The sequence below is a fragment of the Lepeophtheirus salmonis genome, chromosome 3 (genome assembly GCF_016086655.4).
Source record: "Lepeophtheirus salmonis chromosome 3, UVic_Lsal_1.4, whole genome shotgun sequence".
NCBI classification, from domain to species: domain Eukaryota; kingdom Metazoa; phylum Arthropoda; class Copepoda; order Siphonostomatoida; family Caligidae; genus Lepeophtheirus; species Lepeophtheirus salmonis.
Window position 1 is genome coordinate 27720866 of NC_052133.2, and position 21404 is coordinate 27742269.

The 21404-nt window shown below is 29.8% G+C and overlaps 2 protein-coding genes across 3 annotated transcripts in view; one reads left to right on the forward strand and one right to left on the reverse strand.

The window, feature by feature from the left end:
* Tpr2 (Tetratricopeptide repeat protein 2) lies at positions 1–12415 on the forward strand. Its single transcript, XM_040708902.2, is given in 9 exon segments — positions 1–3147; positions 10043–10131; positions 10210–10523; positions 10594–10866; positions 10934–11098; positions 11164–11479; positions 11550–11626; positions 12153–12236; positions 12238–12415. Coding segments are annotated over 9 exon segments (2352 nt in total). The 5' UTR covers positions 1–2185; the 3' UTR covers positions 12310–12415.
* Positions 12406–21404, reverse strand: part of LOC121114825 (uncharacterized) — a 20826-nt gene continuing 11827 nt past the window's right edge. For both annotated transcript variants that reach the window (XM_040708904.2, XM_040708905.2), the window contains 2 exons: positions 16821–17036; positions 12406–12883 (listed from right to left, as the gene is read on the reverse strand). In XM_040708904.2, coding sequence (XP_040564838.1) covers positions 12515–12883; positions 16821–17036 — 585 coding nt within the window. In that variant the 3' untranslated portion in view covers positions 12406–12514. The remainder of the gene's footprint in view (positions 12884–16820; positions 17037–21404) is intronic.

Consider the following 21404-nt stretch of genomic DNA (forward strand, 5'->3'; position numbering starts at 1 on the left):
TTTCTGAAAAATACAAATGTAATTTAAATTCGATTTTGAGGAAAAATCATTATTTTTGTGTTGACACCCCACATAGATATTTGTTGAAGCTTTAAATAATCAAAATAAGTATCGTACAGCTTTCGTTTTACTTTTGAAATTTATTATTTGAACTTTCCTTTATTATTTGAGTACAAAATACATTTTTATGCAATCATAACTACAAAATTAAATAGTGCTAATTTTTTAGCATAGTAGACTAAATATTTTTATAGGTCGATTAATCCTTTGCTTAGTTTTTGGTTACAATTTTTTTTGAAAATAACATTATTTATGTTTTCTATAACCAATAATCAAAATTAACTACGACCTATACTTGTGTGCTTATTATAGTCATGCGATGTTTGACTTTTATCCTGCGGCTCAGGTTGTTTATTTTCAACCCGCCATTCTAACAAAAATCAGCTCGTTCGTCCCATTTGTAGTTTTTTTTTTTTTTTTTTTTTTTGAAACTTTTAATGTCATATTTCTTACCAAACAATAGTGTGTCACCATTCTAGGACTCAATGTCTCACACAATAGGCTAGTAGTCAAGTAAGACCGTCCCTTTCTTAAGCTTCTATGCCACACTTTTTCCAAACATAGAAAAGGTTACCTTGAATTTGAAGTTATTACCTTTTTTTCGGAAACTAACATTAGACATATGATTGAGGTTAGCGGGTTCTGCTATTTCTGTGACATGTTGTTATAAACATTTTGAAGAGAGAATTTGATGAGAGAAGGAAGGCTCTAAACTTAACGTCAAATTAAAAAAAATAATTTATAAGGTAATTTCATCATGGAACATTTAAGCTGCGAGTTCAATGGTTTAACGGCAATTTCATTAATAATCTTCTAAATTTCAATTAAATACATTGGAATAAAATGTATTCGATAAGTATGTAGGGTAAGAAATAATTTATTTAGGTTTTTTTGTCTAAGTTTCTATAATGGTGCAAATACATAAAATGTTGTTGACTGGTTGTAAAGTTCAAAAAATGTGCTACATTCTGCTTCAATTTTTTTTCTGCACTATGTTGCGTGACCAACCGTCCTCATTTACATGTACATGTCCTCGTTTATATCCTGTCCAGAGGTCCGGGGGACTTATGTATAAATTCATTCAATGTCTGGTTTTTATATGTTAAGTAGACTTGCAGGATGTAAAAAGAGGACATGGTTGTGAAAGAGAAGAAAGTATCCTTCTTAATTTAATATATAATAGGAATTTTCTGTTATATATGTAACAGAAAAGTCAATTCTGTTACGTTATGAAAATCGAATTTTTTATTTAAAAAAAATCTAGGTTAATAAACAAGAATCAAAATTTAACCTTCAATTCGACTTATTTTTCAAAATATTTACCCTCTCCCCCCTAAAAAATTCCACTAATTGGGCAACGTTTCCTTTAAAAAAAATCAAAATATTGATAATAGCTTATACGATAATTGTAAATTTTCAAAAAGTGTAGTAAATATTTTTGGGGTTAATGTCTTACTTTACACAACATATCAACGATATTTCTTAATTTTTGTTCTCATCTACATACATAGATTAAAGTGAAATATTTTCATACAAAGGAAGAGGGTTTTAACTAAATGCATGAAACTTAGTTCTTAATATGGTTCCTAACTTTCATCTCAACAGAGCGGGTGGGTTCCAATAGTTTTTTATTGTGCAGATCAGAAACAGGTTACGAGCGCGATTGGAGGTTACCTTTGTTGGATTTTTTCTTATAAGTGATAAAATCATTATTTAGTCATGAGTTGTGCACTGTATAATAAGTAACGGGGAAATTACTGTTACTCTTCTTGTCTTGATTAGAATTAGTCTTAAAAAGTTTGATACAGATTTTTCGAGAAGTTTTCTATCTATAATCTTGAAAAGTATTACGTGTGAGACATCTCCAGATATCTTAAACAACAAAGAGGAGTGCTAAATATTCATACTTCATAAGCCTCTTAAAGTTAAAGTGGGTGTGATTGTGAATAAATAGTTAACATTAAATTATACATCAATATTATACCCAGGTCCTTTAGAAATGTGATTTTATTTCTGTGGGGGAGTTAGATGATTTTCATTATTAGCTAAGCCTTTTGATATAAAAACACTATTAATTTTCCAATTATTCAATTCTTTATTGGAATTGTATATATCTCTTTTCAAAATGAGAGTCCCGGAAAAAATGAGTTTTGAAGGACTTTTCTCCGATAATCGTGGTTGTGGATCTGAATTATTGAGTAATAATGATGAAATATTTTCATCTTATGGATTAAGACGTAGTCGAGAGCGTACAAAAACTTCTGCTGTTCAAAGATTAGTAGAAAGAAGACAAGCTCAACAGCAGCGTACGAGAAGCAATAGTAATAATAGTAACAATAAGAAGCAGGAAATTCGATCCAGCTACCATCGGAGTCTATCAGCTAATAATAACGTTAATAAAACATATATAACTATTGGCCCCGGAAAACCAACTCGAATTCGTGAAAGTTCACCAATTAAAAAAACATCCTCACCAAAAACCAACGAAACTCATGTTCGTTGTCCTAGTAGTAGTGTTCCTTCACCAACTAATAATAAACGAAAAAATCCTTTATTCGACAATTCATCTCCTTTAAAAAGCTCAGGATTAGTAAAATCTTTTACTACAGAGAAATCATTTGAGGTTAATAAGGATTTAAGAAGGAAATTAAGTGTTGACATTTCGGATGTGATCCGTGAAACAAGTCCATCTCAATCATCTCCAGAATCGGATTCGTTCTTATCTACTGGATCTTCAAAAACAGTTACCAAACGGCGAATTTCTCTTCAAGAAAGATTTACTGCTAGAGCCAATAGTAAAGTACGTGAAACGTCACCTCCCGTTCTTGAGAGAAAGCCCAAGAAACTTGATATTAGAAAAAAGAATGAGATGAACAATAGCAACTCATCCAACTTTTTTTTCAATAGTCAATTGGGAAGTCGAAAAATAACATCCTCAGCAAATCGTCGATTGTCGCAAGGAAATCTCATTAAGAACTCTGAGTTTGCTGATAAATCCTTTGACAAAAAACCTCCATTAGCTCACCCACGAAAAATTTCACTTCAGAATTGTCATTACCCAATTACTAAGGCTAAAGATTTGATAAGGTGGGAATTTTTTGTTTTTGTTTATTATTTCCATTGGTGTTCTGGTGATGGGTACATTTAATGAAAAATAGGTGGGGTTTCTTTTATCAGTAGGATAGTTCCCCGAATTTGTCGAGAGTATGTTATGTACTCCATGTAAGCAAGGTCTCAGACGAAGCAAAAGATTTATTAAGACCTTGAATAAGTTTTTACTATGATATTTCAAGAGATGGTGTTCCTAAGAGGAGTGCGCGTATGTAATTTCTGATAGTGGCGTATACACTATACATACTTGAGTAAGTTTTGTAATGAAACTAAGATTGATTTCAATGAATGTACCTCTTTCTATTAAGTTAATCTTACCTTTAAACATGTTGCATTTCGGCACAACAAAGTTTATTTGTTACAATAATTTGGCAAAATATATACTTATATTTTGTGACTCAAATAAGTTGGAATAATTATAATTATCTGAGGGGTGTGACTTAGCGTATATATTATGTTATTTCAATACCCTTTGTCATGATTTTACAGCCAATAACTTACGACTCATGGGAGCTATTTCTATTGTTCAATAACATTGAACTTTGTTAGGTTATTATCTTGAGATAAGCTCACCCATTTGTCAGCGTTAGTGACAAATCCAAAGTACCGTAGGATTTGAGATTATACTTTAGAGGATAAGGCTAAAGGTGTCTCATGAATAGAAAATGATTTTTTGAAAAGAAATAAACATAGCTTAGAAATTCAAAAAGGAAAAAGATGTTCTCTTTTTTCTTTTTTGTTCATTCTTTAATAGGTCTTGGTGGTGTTATTGTTAACATTTCCTATAAAAGATGAATTCTCGCTTATTTTTGTTGTAAATTGTTTTAAAAATGCAGTATAAAATAAATGTATATGCATGAGGTCAAAATTGAAATGTTGAAAAAATACAGAATTATAATATTTTACCTGCACTAATGGTATTTCATATGTGAAAAGTTCTAATATTGAAAGCATTAATTCATTTTCTCCCCTCAAAATCATATAACATGCAGCTGATATTAAAAATTGTTTTAATTCTGTAATGTTTAAGTCTCGCTCCCGCCTTCTTCTCGCGCTTCCCCATAATCTCATGCCTACTCAAGATTCATGAAATACTTATATGTTGCAATTGATACAAAGATGAAAGATATACTGCTTAAAATATCTTTTCCAGTTGATAGTACATTACATAGGTACTTGATTAAACAGCACATAATTGGGTACTTGAAAGTTTTAAAGATTAAATGATTCCTCAATAATATTTGGGAAAATGCATGTTAATCATTAATATTAAAAAATAAAAAAATAAAAAAAAACACTCGCTGATGTTGGTATCTTTTGGTATCCTCATAAAAAAAACTGCGTCCAAAGGGCATACCAATGATAAAATATTGCTTTTATACAATGTACCTAAATGCAAAACACCGTCTCACAAATTAGTATTACATTTATTCCAAGCTGAAACGGAGATTTTATTTTTTAAATGTTTTTTTTCTTCTTTTTTGTACCTAAATCCTTAAATAACTTTCACATCGCTAATATTTTAACTTTTTGTCATCAGAATCTTTAAATCCCCTTTGTTTGAACTGGGTGAATTTCATTGAGGTTTTCTTGATTTTTCATATTAATATCCTTTGTTGCTCGCCTTTTCAAAACAATGGAAGGAATGTAGACAAAAATATGTGAATCAGTAAATCAGTATTTTTGAAATAAAGTGGAAAGGGGTCGCCATTGACACTCGCCTATCCTTTTGTTGAATGAACATTATCATAATATATATTTCTAAACAAAAATGTGATGTTTCTTACCTCTGGTTCAAATAGATTTAATTTATGTATGTTTCAGCATAAGCATAAACTACAATAATATCTTAACTATTCATTAGCATAAGTGATAAAGTCAAAAAATGCATATGAAAAAAACAATACAAATGTAGGAACCACTAAGTATATCTTAGAGCGTTTATGGTTTTTCACTGTATGGTTTATATTTGAACATCAATTCCATTCCATTTGATCTCCTTAACCAATGAGCCAATTTATTTAGAATAATTTTCTAAATTCCCAATATTTCCAAAGTAGAAAAACGTAGAGGTACGCACTCATAGGCGTATAAGAGGAAAATTTTAAGGGTCAACTTAAAAATAGATAATTAGTTCTCTGAATATTGCTAGGTTTGTCTAAATCGGGGGGTGGGGGTAATGGCCCCACTGCCTTCCATTTCTTTACGCCTATGTATGCACAAGTGTTGTCACGGTACTAACAATTTCTTACCTGTTCCGGTACATAAATTGTTATGGATATTTCGATACTTTTTCCACCAGAAACATAAGAACAGTATGAATTCATACTTAGATAACATTTTGTAGAAATGAGATGAGAGAGGCTTCATATTTAGTCAAAAGTTATTTACAATTTGGATTATTAGGTTTTGTATAATATCATTATCATGGCGTGATGTATATATTGTGTGTTACCATGTAAAAATAAAAAATTAATTTCCATTGTTCTGCTTAACAACTTATTTCTCTCATTATAAAAGATCATCATTGTTACTAATGGAAGCCAAGTTAAATTACTATATATTTACTTTAATATGGATTGATATACTCTTTCAATTTTTACTACATATATTTTGTCAGATAACAAAAGTTACTTGGCGAATTATTTACGTTGTAAAGTATATGATGAATTATTTATACACTAGCCTAGATAGTCATCTTGTCATTTTATATTGATATTTATCATTTACCCAGAGTAAGTTCTCACTCTATTAAACTACTAAATAAATGCAACTTATATTAGGGTCTTGAAATTATGACTACTATTCATTTATTTTTTTTACATGTTTATGTTACTCAGTCCTCTACATGCCTAAAAAAATCACTTCAAAATTTTAAAACTGAGTCTAAATTTGAGCTTAAAATTCAACTGCATTTAAAAGATATACAGGGTTTAAACTGGGGAAGAAAGTTATTTTTCTCAAAAGTTTAAAAATGTTGATTACATCCCTTAACATTCGCAGACCCTCCTACATTCTTTTATGCATTGTTCGATATACAGTACTATAGTAATACCAGGGTATTTATACATTTAGTTATAGTACTATACTAAACTGTTATTGGAATATGTACTCCGCTAAATCATTAAAAATTGGCCCACTTATAACAACACCTGAAATTTCTAACACAAAACCCCTAACTCCATTCAACATTTTGTTCTATATAAAAAGCAAGAATAAAAGTTTTCTTTGTTAAAAGAAAGTCTACAAATTTATTAGCTACCCCAAAAACGTGTCGGGCCTCTGGGAACGAATATGAATTCCCATTAACGACATTTTTGTTATACATATTTAGTCAAATTAGATATGTACTGAAATACCGATACTTATTTTGAAAATATTGGTATCGTGACGTCACGAAAGGTGGGTTACCACATCTATCACGCGTGTGCACCTATGTATATGTGTATAGACTATTTATTTCTAAAGAAATTGTATATATATAACCTTCAAACCTCAACAACTCTCCTATCTAAATGAAGAGGTTTTGTGATTTTTTTTTTTGTAGGAGTGACAATGCCTTGATAAATTAAATTTTGGAAGCACGAAAATGACTTAATTGCATTTCCTCTCCCCCAAACAAGATTTGTTTAATATCTCATAACCTCTTTATTTTGACAGGGAGAGTTGTTGAGGTTTGAAGATCATAATATGCAAAATTCTTGGAAATAAATTGTCTGTACACGCATGATAGATGTGGTGATGTACACTAAAAATATATGCTTTTTTTAATATAGAAATTTTATATTAAGTAATTTCAAGTTTTTTTTGATATAGTCAAATGATTTGTAGATTTACAAGAATATGCGAAATATTTTAATTAATGGTCACAAATATAGTAAGAGAATAAAAGCTTTGTTTCTAAGGCTTTAAAAAATGTTAACAATACGTTTATACCTCATCTGATATTTACGAAAATATGTCGGCATTGTAGGTGTATACTTGCGTTAAATTGATCATTCTGGACTCAGTTTTTTTTCTTCTCCCCCATATTTTGCTATAATTACCTTCTATTTAATAAATAAAAAAGGAAGTAAGTTAGGTATTTAATAAATACATTTTATTAAATAGGCGACTAATAAGTGATATATATATATTTATGATTATAACACTTTTTGTATCGTTGGAAGAAAGCCAAATCATCGTAATATGCATATTTTTTAAATCAAACATTTGTGGTTTTATTTCTTTATTTTTTTGTAGTTATAAAGTGGTAAGATTTTTCAACTATATAGATTTATTTTCCATAATCTTACTTATTATTCTCAGCTTAGAAGATAACTTCTCTTTAACTATTAAAAAGTGTATTACGTGCTAACTTCTTATTTGTTATTGTATTATATCATCATTATATTTAAAAATGGCTTTCTTTAACTTCATTTGTATAAATTTTGCTCACAAAGCTATTGAGAAATATGTATATTTATTAGTATATATAAAATTTTAAGTTTGTTAAACACTCAAGGGAAGAGTAAAGTGGTGTTATGGCTATGTACTTATAGTGAAATTCACTATTAGATAGTATTGGATATAAATAGAGGCAATTCAATGATATCCGAAGGGTATGATGGACGTAAAACGAAGGAAGAAGAAGATGCTTTATACACGGAATTCACTCCGGAAATTGATCAAATTTTATGCAACATTCGCAAACGACAACCTATTCGCCGCACTCCTATCCCCAAATGCAAAGCTCCACCTTTGCCAGATGATTCCATTGATAATGATGAATCAATTCCTCTTCATTTAAATGATGAAATTCTTCACTCGTCTTCTAATCGATCCAGGATTAATAAAGGAGGTAATGGTGAAAGAAAGAAAATTCTAGGTTCTTCAAAAAGTGATACAAATCCGAGAACTAGGGTTGAAAAAACTCTAGATAATCTAAATGAAGACTATGAAAGAAGAAACTCCGAGGCTCATAGTATGATTAAAGATCTTCAAGAAAAATTAAGTCATGTCAATAGACAGTTAGATGAAGTGAATATTAAGGAGCAGGAGAACGAAGAAAGCATTTTGAATGAGTCTAGTTATGATGATGATTCAGGTCTTAGAAAAGGTTCTTTTAATGACCGTCACTTGAATAATGTTGAAAGAGTAGGGACTTGTTGTACTCTTAGTAGTAGTCCTGGTATCCAAAGAAATAACAACAGGTACATGTTCTTTAAATATAGTCGTTTAATATTGAATTACTGCTAATATGATTCATCCATTTTTGTTCGACTAATTTTTCACCATCATTATTATTCCTCACGATTAATTTAATTGATAACATTTCTCATACGTATATGTAAATTAGACTGATGAAGGACTGCCACAACGAATTTCATAGTGCAGGTGGAAGATTAATTATTCACGCAACCTATATAAGTAGAATGGGCTGTTACTAGGCTGGATTTTTCTTGGGGGTTAATAATTTGGGTAGAATGTTTTTTGAACGATTTTTTTTAAAATTCAACCCCCTACTCACGGGGTTGTATGTAGGAGATCATATTTTGAGACTTATGTAGGTAAAGAGTGTGTGTGTGTCTACCTCCTTCCCCACCCCGGTTTCGATAGCCCTGTGTTCAGTTTTCGGCTAACATTTTTGACCTCCTTTACAAAGATTTTATGAGCTGTGGACAATCAAAAAAAAAAAAAAAAAAAATAGTGGCAATGTGACATTTTTGCCATGGTACATACCATTTTAATTTGAAAAAAAAAACACAACTAAAAATGGGTTGAAATTAGCCATTTATTAGCCTCTTGTATCATTCTAAATATGATGCCATGAGTAAAAAATAGTACTATTGATGTTTAAATATATTAAATGGACAGTTTAACGCACATATATCGCAATTGCACGCAATACTATTTTGTATATGGGTTATAAATTCATTTATTCCACGTAGATAATTTGTTACTAACTAATTGGTTGTTATATACAAAAACTTTAACCAATGATATTGATTATTATTACCCGTTGGGTTTGAGTTTGATGGTATAATATTTACGTACTCCAGGTAGAAAAAAATAACAGTTTTAGAAACAGGTTTTTAAACTTTCCTTTTATTTTTAGATTCATATTTTTGTTGAAAATTACTATAAACCTTTATAATCAGTTAATTTGAATTTATGAAGTTGCATGTCGCTGACTGTGTATTTAACACGCCGAACTAAATAATATATAGGTCGGCGATTTAACGTTGTATTTTTTGGCAGCTGTTGATCTTTCTGCTATATCTATTAATCATGCTTCCTTTAGTGTCCTGATTTTTTAAAATTGAGTGAAATAATCTTGTTTATGTAACATATCTCTACTATTAAAGGAAGAATGACGTAATTGGCTAGCTACCAGTTAATATCGGATCTTTCACTTCTTTCTCTTTATGAAAGAAAGGTTGAGAGACGGAATAAAGTGCTGAATGTACATTACATTTATTTTTGTAAAATTCCGTAAAAGGATGTTTTTCATCATTATTTTTTATTTTGATGTAGCATATATAAAATGTTTGAAATGATGGTTATTCTGTGAACCTCTATCTTTTATAAAACATTTAACATACTTTCGTTTGCTTTGTTCTTTTGTAAATATATGTATATACAAGTCATTAATAACCTGTTCATACCTATTTAAAGTGTAGGCGGTCTTCAGAAATAGAGTTGTCACATTTTGTGCTTATTATTGAAAATGTTATATTGTGTATGGTTATAAGCAATTTTTTCAATAATTAAGCATTATTAATTGCATGTATTTTTATAAAATACATAACTTAAATATTTAGTTGAGTTTTTTCGTGGAAATGACTTGATTTTATTTTTTCTAAGTAGCCCATATTATTTTTATTTGTAGCTTGGCTGATCAGAAAAAAGAAGAAGGGAATGCGCTGTATAAGACCAAAAGCTATATTGATGCACTATCAAAATATTCGGAAGCTATAGGTAGGTTTGCTTGATTTTTGTATATTATTTTTACTTGGCTGTCAATGGATTATGAGTTTATTTTCATATATTACGTAGTGTTATGCCCTAAAAATCCAGCATTTTATGGAAACAGATCTGCGTGCCATATGATGTTGGGCCAGTACTCAAATGCCCTTGAGGATGCAAAACGCTCAGTTTCAATTAATCCCGAATTTATAAAAGGTTATATTCGTGTTGCGAAATGTTGTATGATGCTTGGGGACATAATGTCTGCAAAACAAGCTATACAACAGGTAGCAACATTGGATCCAAACAATACTTCTCTCTTATCTGAAAAGCAATCATTAGAGCGTTTAGAAAATTTTAAATCATCTGCAAATGAAGCATTTTGTCTTGGAGATTATCGTAAAGTAAGAAATACGAAAAATGGGATTTTGCTTTCAGTCTTTAACTACGTACATATTATATTATACTTGACAGGCTGTTTACCTCTTAAATCAATGTAAATCCATCGCCACTGGAGCTAATGATATCAAACTATCCCTAGCGGAATGTTTAGCCAACTTAGGAAGACTTTCAGAAGCTAAAGAAATAGCGTATGCCCTTCTTAGAGCTAATTCTATGGATGCAGATGCTATTTATGTCAAAGGTCTGTGTTTATATTATGAAGATGATATAGAAAAGGCATTTTCACACTTTCAACGTGTTTTAATGCTCGCTCCTGACCATCACAAAGCTAAAGAAGTATTTAAGGTAAATAAATTAAATATACTTTTAATTGAAAAATAAAATCACTTATCTCTTTCTTTTTTTGTAACAGAGAGCCAAACTATTGAAGCAGAAAAAAGAGGATGGTAATAAAGCATTCAAAAGTAGTAAGCTATCCAATGCATACACTTTGTATACTGAAGCACTCCAAATTGATCCCTTAAATTCGTTAGCTAATGCAAAATTATTCTTTAATAGAGCTACTGTTGTTGCCAAAGTATGGTCTTATTTTAGTTATTTAATTAATAATCATTTCAACCTTTCATAATAATTAATTTACAGTTGGGAAAATTAGAACAGTCCATTGAAGATTGTAATTCTGCGTTGGAACTGGACGAATCCTATCTTAAAGCCCTCATGAGACGTGCAAAATCCTATATGGATTTGCAAGACTATGAAAATGCAGTGAAGGACTATGAAACCTTAGCTAGAAGAGATAGACATAATTCTGAATACCAACAAATGTTACATAACGCAAAACTCGAATACAAGCGATCTCAACGTAAAGATTATTACAAAATTCTCGGTGTTACAAAGGATGCAAATGATGACGAAATTAAAAAGGCATATCGCAAGAGGGCTCTTGTTCATCATCCAGGTAATATTACTCGGATATATGTACATTAGGCATGGTTTTTGTATATTTATTAATATATTTACTAAATTAGATCGTCATTCCAATGCATCCGAGAATGAGCGGGTTGAACATGAGAAAATTTTCAAAGAAGTTGGAGAAGCCTACGGAGTAAGTTATCAATTACATGATTAGAGTTGTAAATCCTTAGAATTTTTTTAAATGTGAGTTTAGTTGTTGTTGGCAACCTGAACAGTGTTTTTATTCTTATTTTCTAAAGCTGTTATCACTGTTCTTTCATTCTTGAGGAGAGAACATCAATGTATAAAATATGAACACAAAATTTTATGCTCATGAACGACGGGGAGTAACATTAATGATTTTTTGGGGACTTAAAAGAATAAATCCCAGTTGAATTTGTAGAATTGAAAACAACGGATTCATTCCTGCCTATGTTCTTGTTTTTTACTGAGAAGAACTTGAGCATATTACCTTTCTCTATTTTCTGATTACAGCTAATATAATGAAATCTATTGATACTTCTTAAATATTTTTCAAATTGTCAAGGTTTCCATGTTAATTTATGATTTTATATACCGAAAATGCTTACGATTTACAGCTCTATTTTTAGTAGTTGTGATATATTACGAGAATATATTTTATATACTATGTTGATATCTTTCATTGTTTAATTTAGATACTATCAGATAGAAAAAAACGCTCTAAGTATGACAACGGAGGAGATTTTGAAGAGGTTGATCCTACTCAAGTATTTCAAACCTTTTTTTGGTACTGGAGGGATGTCTGCAAATTTTAACGGAATGCCAGGGGGCTTTCATTTTCAATTTGGTTAAATTTTTGGAGGAAATCCTTAGAAACATCCACCATATATCGAAATTTTTATATTTTGGTCCTTTTAATATTTTTCGTTAATAATAAAAGATATTAAATTGACAGTTATTCAACATGCAAAAATTTATTGTTATTAGTAATGGAAGACGACTATATACATTCATAAATAGTTATATGTACATGTAAATTTAATTAGATACATAATAATTAGTTGATTGGATCATCCAAATGCTTATCTTGCATAGCCAAATCATCCATTAACTCATCAAGTTTTGTCTTAATTTTCCCTGTTTGGTTATTCTTTTGATTAAACTTGCTTTCACCTTTAGTGCTGATTGAAGAATTGGAACCTGATTTCTTTACTCCTCTTAGAGTGGGTATGGGAGGGGATTCTGTTCGAAATTCATCTGGAGGAGGTGGAAGTATTTCTGGCTCTGTCCCTTGTGACATTTTTGAGGCTCCTCTTGCTGCTTTTTGTTCCTGAAATCGTTTCTCAGAAGCTTCTCGTCTTCTATTTTCAGCTTCTTTACGAATTTCTTCATGTTTTTTCTCCATTTCTTTCTGCCTCTGTAGTTTCTATAAATATATTTACTAATATTAGACACTACAATTTTTATAAAACAGTAGATACTTATAACTTAAATATTTTTTTATCAATTTGGAGGATTAGATGTACAGACCTTTCTACGTACTGTTGTTCGGTATAGCGTTACTATATTAAATTGATATTAAAACCGGTACTTGTATATCTACTTGTCATTAAAAAGTCAACCCTCCGATAGAGTAATCCCTCACCCCATCCCAAACAAAAAATCCTTCGGATACACTTGTACATGGGTGCTAATTGCTCTTAACGAAATTTGTTTTCAATATTTTTAGTCGAAAAAGTACCGATACATAAATTCAGTCATGCTAGTTGTAAGCATTTTTTACCTCTCCCGTTTCTTTGGAGTTGGTAATCTGATGATTGTTTTTTTCTTTTCTTAAGTTTTTATTTAATTCCTGAGGAGTGAATCTCCTATTCTACTACATACCAGTTATTATTGATGCATACAAAACCGTTTTCGACATTTGCATGGACTCATAAAAGACGGAGAGTAACCTTGAGGATTTATTGTGTATTTATCATTATAACTTATAAGCAATGTTGGACTCAGAGTAGAATTGATGATCGACATTTGAGTAATTCCTACTTAGGTCCTCTTTTATTTCCTTCTCCCCCTTGTTACAGTTGCTTATAACTTATTAAATAAGACGTCATAACAGCTAAGTTACTATCTCCGAAAACATTCTCATAAATGTCAGGATTACCATCTCTATTTTCAGTTTCTTTTCTTTATTCATATCCTTCAAAATACAAACAATTTATATCACTACATATATTGGTATCGTAACCTGTACAAAAATATTGGTATCGTGACAACAATAGCATGATTTATTAATATAATTACTTGTGTAATGTAAGAATATCAATCGATGCATTTTACATTAAGTATTGAATTTTTAGTGCTTTTTTTCCTCAAGTATATATATTCTTCAAAATAATGGCATATGTATCATTTAATACATGGGTTTTGGAATCCTCATTTTGAACAGTTTAAGAATTTTATGCCATAAAAATTTCATGGATGTAATTGTAAATTAATAACAAAATTTCTAGTAACTAATAAGAAAATTTGTGCTAAAACTATCTTTTTTTTAAAATTACTATTAGAAGTGTTTTAAGGATATATATATTTTTTTAAATGAACGTCAAAAAAAAAAAAGTCACTATGTTCCAATTTTGAACCAAAATCTCAAAAATTTCGATTTGAAAAACAAAATAAAGATCTTCCTTCAACTTTTATTGATTTAAAAACAAAAGCATAACATTTCTGCTCATTGATGTAATTTCAGAAAATTATGGTCATGTATTAACCTAGTTATATTAAGATACGAGCTAATTGAGAGTTGGTGATGGAACGCACGGGCCATTTCGTACCTTTTTTTTTGTTCTTTTTTTTGGGGATGCATTACTTTGACTTACAAACTCCGGTCCAGGAACGAATTAAAGTCGTATACAAGGTATATAATTTTACTTCTGCGTATAAAGGTGTATTATAATTTTAACTTAAGCTAAAGGAAGTAAGTTGTTTGGTCAACTTTTTATTATACCATCAGAATCAATCAGAAAATCAAAATATATAGGGTATTTTGTCAGCTGTTGATAATTATTTTCTCCAAATCAGTGTTATAATTGGTTGAATTTGAATTAGTTCTTTTTAAGCTATGAATAATAATTCCATAGGATGTTGCGAGATACAATAAAGGTAACGACGTGCTAGAGGAATAATATTTAACAAGTCGTTAGCTTTATTATATCGTGCAACCTTTATTTCGAAGATAAATAGAACAAAGGCAGATCAGTTGGTCAATTCTTCCTAACTATGGAATACTTATTTAACAATTGTTCGAGAATGCTCACAGCTTAAAAATCAGTCGATGTTTCTGCTTCTTTTCTCCAAAGCAGTGTTATGGAATTGGTCAAACTAGAATTTCTAATTCGACCAATATCAAAATATAGTGTAAGTTTGTATGTTAATGAGGAAACGTCGGGCTACTTTAAATTGCCGATGATAAATGTAAGAAAACAAATGTGACGTTATATTATTTCCCTTTTGTCAGCTGATACCTTTGCTCAAGTATTCCTGCATCTTTTCCCCACTGTGTATTTCTTTCTATATGGAGATCACTATAAAAACTATAGTGCTACTGGTTCGCTAATACGTTTGAATTTCCAAAATAGAGATAATTAATTAATTAAGAGCACTAATACCTTGCAGTTTACCAACTATTACTGTTTTATAGAAATGTATGCTCACGAGAATTTCGACAATTTTCATAAACCTAGTCATAAGGCTTCAAGAGTTGAAAACACTAAAGGGGGGTCACACAAGGTCGAGTCTAGGTAAAATCTTCGTTATTCTTCTAAGAAAAAGGGGAGGGGGGGGGGAGGGAGGTATCAACGTAGAAATTTACCTACACTCGTCGTTGTATAAATTTGCTTTACACTCGTGATATTATAAATATAAAAGAATTTGAATTTGATCGAAATTGGTAAACACCTTGTTTTTCCAAAAAAAAACAAAAAAAAACTAACTAACTAACTGAAGTTTATGTAAAAAGCTGTGGATTGAGTTTATAAAATATAATAAGTAACTCAAAATGATTACACAAGTCAATATACCTTCAAGGTTCCACATAAAAAATCTAATTAGTTTTTTCGTTTCGCATTTGTTTTTTTGCCCTTTGTATAGGGTTGAACCAACTTTTAAGTTTAAAAAACCCATAATCCATCAAAATTTAACTTATTTTCTGGAAAATATGGGCTAATATTCCAAAAAAACTAATCAATTAATCTTAAGAAAATACAGTAATATTCTTTTTTTAAAGGGTTTTATTTCAAGAGGAATAACGCATACATTTTTTTATTTTTTTTTAACCCAAAATGACTTTATATGACAAGTCTTTGATCAAGTTTGATTAGTTTTTTATTTAAAAAATAGATAATTTCCTTCAAAAAGTTTGCTTCAATAAAATTGTTTTCAATTTTATTTTCAGAAAAATAACTCAAAGTTTATTTAATAAGTTATTAAAAGTCCTTTGTTTATATATCTATTTATTTAATACAATATAATTAACAATCACGGAATGTTAAAAATTTCTGCACTTGAACTTCAATTAATTTCAAATAAAAAACTTTGTAAAACCAGATTTGGTACGAAGAAATCTATAAATATAATTTGTGGAGACACTTTTCGAAAATATTGTTGCCGAATACCATTTTGCCGAAATTAAGAGAACGTTTTTTTATAATTTTTTTTTTTAAAGACAAACTTTCATATGACCCTTTTTTAAGACAATTAAAAGTGACAACAATGAATATTATTGTAACCGCTTTCATTTTTTGACAAAAAAAGGCTGTCTTTTCGATAAATATGACAACAATACTTTTATTGCGGGCCTGCTCAAGTCCAATCAATTTGTTATCTTTGATTGTGAGAAAAGCCGATGTATTTATCAGTGGGGCATAATTATATAATGGTGACATCATCAAGGGCACCCGGAGGTCTTTTTTTTTTGTGTGTGGGGGGGAGGGAGAGCTGGGCTGTTGGACTTTTTTAACAATTTTGACTCATAAGCTTTTTTTATAGATTCCAAATGTGACAAATAATTTTTGTTTAAACAAGACAAAAACTTTTTGTTTAAATTTATAAAATTTTATTTTTTTTAGACAAAAATAAATTTTTAAAAATTTGATAACTATAGAAATTCATCAAAAATGAGTCGGAGGAGTGGCCCTTTGGCCCCTATGGTAACGTGACCACTTGTTGCAAGTCTTCATTTCTAAATATTTCCTTTTTTTGCTATATAATTTTATAAACATAACTAAATGAAATATACTACTACTAACTTAATAGTCTATTTCATTATAAAGTAAAGTAATTATGTTATTATTATATTATATATTTACTAAATTTTCCTTGGCAATTTTCTTATCCTGTTCTTCTTTATATTCTCTTTTCATTCTATCTTGTTGTTCCTTAATTCTTTTTTCCATTTTCTCCTCTTCTTCCTTTTCAGCTCTTTTTTTGTTTTCTTCATATCTTTTCTTTTCTTCCATTTGTTCTCTGAGTTCCCTCTCATAAGTTTTCCGGGATAGATCTAAATTTGATTTTTGAATTTGTACCTAAGTTAAATTATTATATTAAACATCACTGCTTTTAAAAAGTGACATATATAAATTTATCCAAGTTGAATATAAAAATTAAGTCATTAACCCTTAAAACCAATTTGACTGATTTTTAAATTTGAAAGTTTGTCCTACTTCTCCTATTGGTCCCAGCCATCCATCATATTGTCACTTTGTTTATACCTCTAGATAGTGTTGTGTCGATCCTTATTTAGGACTGAAGACTGCAGTCCGGCCTAGTTCTTTCCTGCATATCAGTCCTAAAATTTATAAAGTTCGGTCTTTGAAGATGTCACTAAACCTTATTTCTTTTTTTTAAATCAGTTCTGGTAATGTAAGTCCGAAGGACTCACAGTTTTGAGGACCTGTCTTAAGGACAAATAGGACCGAGCAAAAGACTGGACTGGTCTGAACCGAATAAATAAGGACTGACACAACACTAGATATTAAATGAAATATAGGTTTTTTTTTATTTCCAATCTAAAAAACACAAAAACATAGCATATAATGCCAATGGTTCCAATGGACCCATCAAAAACGTATACACTTAACATAAAACCTATTAAAGAATAAGTAGAATAATAGAAGTTCCCATATTTACAAAGAATAAAGATTAACTAATTAAATCTTTTGTTCAAATAAACTACAAAAACTAATTTCAATGTTGCTTGTCTACTTTAATATAAAGGAATATTCTATTATAACGTGTTTTTTTTTTGGTTCTTTTGGATGTTAATCGGTTAATCCATATATAGGTTATTCACTGTAATATGGATTAATAGAGTTGTCTTTTTTGTAAAGAAAATAAGAGCGTGATGAGAAGGTGGGAGTGAGACATTGGGTACTACTGAATTAAGACCCTTGCTAATATCAGCTGCGTGTTATATGATTTCAGGAAAAAAAAGGAATTACTGCTACCTTTATCATAATATTAATGCAAGGAAAATATTATAATTATATTCAAATCAATATATGTTTATATTATAATGTATTTTTAAGAGAATTTACACCAAAGATAGGCGACAATGATTATTTCGGAGGGATAACTTAAAACATCAGACTTATGAAAGTTATGACTTATTTTGAGGTCTATGAATTATTAAAAAATAAATATCTCCATTATTATATCTTTTTGAAACTATTAAAGTAAATAACTTCTTCATATGATTTGGTATAGCGTATTAACCAGTTAAGCAAAATCTAAGACGTAATTAGTTGGAACAATAATAAAATACGTTACGTTTGGTGACTGAAGTTATTATTTAATTTTAATTGTGAAGTTTTTTTTTCAATTATAAAGTGTACTTTATGCATCCAGAAGACGATGTCTGCAAAAACACTGAGTTCTAGTGAGAATTTTGTGTTTGGTAAGCCATCCGAGTTACCATCTGATATATTATCTTCTAAATTTTACATAATGAAATATTAGTTCTACAAAATAGATCATCATATACGTGGACATAAACTAGAGAGAAAATATCCTCTTCAAATTATATATGAAATAGCAATGGATCTAAATAATATATGGGACAGGTCAAGTATTCCATCCTTCGACTTGAAATATCTCAAAGTCAAGCTCGACAGATTTGTTATCACCAGTCTTAACGAAGTAGAAAAATTAAAGGATAATAAAAGAAAGAGCAGTAAATTTGACTGCGATTATGTTGATGAATTTTCTGAACTTTTTGATATTGCTGCTTGTAATAGCTTCAAAAATAGATCACGACAGGAATACAAAATTAAGAACTGTAATTATAATCAAAGAGAATTCCAAGGGATTAATTTATATTTTTTTGTGGACCAATCGTTCCAAGAAAGCTCATTATCCGACATAGGGTCGATAAGAAGACAACTATTATGTATCAAGAGCAAACTTCAAAATCTGAGAAAAGAGGAAGCAAATGGCCAACATGCAAATCGTAAACGAAAGAAAAAGATCGGAGAAAGAAAAGGAAGATACTCCAAGTCAAAACTTTGACATTTTTGATGATGAAACTATCGATGTAATTGTTGATGATTTTTCTAGTGACGAGGAACATAATCCACTCAAAAAAACAACAAAAATAAAACATGCACAATCTCTCAGAATCAATCCGTGAGAGCTGCAAACTGCCTATGGCAATGGCTTATTCAAAGATCTTAAACTTTGTAGTTTAGAAAGTTTGCTCTCCACAACAAAAGTATTTTTTCAAGCAGAAAATATTGTAATCAGTTACTCCACAAAGACAAAAAAAGAAAATGATTAATCTCTATCAAATTCAATGACTGCAAAGATAGAAAAAAATATTCTTCTCAATTTTCCAATAAGAAACCTTGAAAGAACATATATTATTACTGTTATTTCAGAAACCAAATCTACATACATAGATCATTTCACACCAATATCAGGAAAAGAACTACACATTGCAAATGAGTTGCATACCATAATTGTTGAATCTGGAAGTATCAATTACCTCAGAGCTATTGGAAGTGATGATCCCCCCCCTGTAAACACTGGATATCAAGGTGGAATAATTAGACAGATTGAACAAAAATTGGAAACACCGCTGCAATGGGTTACTTTTTTACTTCACTTGAATGACCTGACTTAAAAAAATCATCTTATACAGGTAAGACAGTCTCTCAAATTTCAAACTTTCCATGTAAAACGGAGTCTATAAAATTTGTGTCTATCAAAGGATGTGTACTAGACATAGATGAAGATTTAAATAAAAGTTTGAGTAAAAATCTGCAGTACTTTATGCAGATTTGTCAGATTGTACAAAAGGACCCACATTATGTAACTGAAAATTTTATTGAAAAACAATCCATAATGCAAGGCGGATTACCACTGCTTCTAACCTTTAAAGATTATACATTCAATTAAAAAAATCTATCAATGGAGCTTAAAAGACTTGTTGTAATGATTTTCCTTAATATAAAAAAAAATCCCACGCATCATACCTATATGGATCAAAACCTTTTTCTTATCAATAAATTAAGCAAACCAGCATCTCAACTCTAAAGAAATAAATGTAATATCAGCCTCATTTAACACAAATTCCTTCTTTGCACATCCAGAAAATGTCCTGTTCAATTCAAACCTCTGAGTACAAGAAAAAAGCAGTTAACATCATCTGAGAAGATCGTAAAAGAAGACAAAACAGTTAAGTCAGACAATTTTTTCCTATAATTTTTTTTTCTAAATTTCCGCCCCACTAGTTACATATATTTAACTAACTGGAATACTATTCCTGAAAATACAAAACTGAATATCCTATAACATTTGATACAACAAATAATGAATTATTAAAATGTGCACAAGGTGAAGATTTAACTATACAAGATATTCCGTGTCAATCTCAAAACGTTGAAAGATATGTTGCATCAACAACAAAATAATCCCAATAACATATGATCATGAGAAAAGACACCAAAAATTAATTGTTACACATCATTCAAGATCTAAATTGAATAAAATCTTTCAAAAGTCTGATTTCATGGATTAATTTACTGAGTATTCAAAGATTTAAAAACTATGCATTTATACGCCCTTTTGTATGTTAAATACCAAAAAAGTTTATAGAATAAAATTTGTTGTAATTCAAAATAAGTAATAAAATAGTTTTATTTAAAAAAATGTAATAACATAACTTGCTAAATAAATAGAAACTCCCTAATTATTTATTTATATTTGTATGCCGTCAATAATTACTTCATGAGTTTTAACTAACAACCGATTGGAGGATAAAGTCAAAAAAGTTAGTAAAAATTTAAAAAAATTAAATATAATTTTTTCTTTCTATATGCTATAATTGTAATATTTTTTTTCCTTTTTTTAATTTGATCTCATTTTGAAGAACTTCCGGTACACTGGATGGAGGGTAACGGTTTTTGATGGCACAGAAAAAAATAAATTAGGAGGTCATTACCAAAACCTATAGTATAGCTCATATTTGTATTTTTTCCCCGACAGTCTGGAAAAATTTACATCGATGAAAGTAAAAATTGTCCGTTGGTACCGTAGATGTGACTAAAAAGTACCACCGATAAAAACTGTTGTATATATCTTAATCTCAACTTATAAAATGTTTTAGTTACATAAATGGATACTTTCATAAATTTTCATGATTGCGTACTGCTTAGCGTACCAGGTAATTTGTCCATCCAGTAAAATGAAACGGATGTCAAGGAGAACTTAAATGTACCTCTATTTTTTTATTTTTTTAACTGAAAAGTGGTGCGCTTTTCAGATGCAACACCAACTTTAAACCTAGACAAAAGTTTTTTTCTTTATCAGGTTAAAAGTTAAAAAAGAAAAAGAAAGCTGGTCGTACTTTATATAAAATTTAAAAAAAAAGAATAGCACTTTATATAGGGTTATCA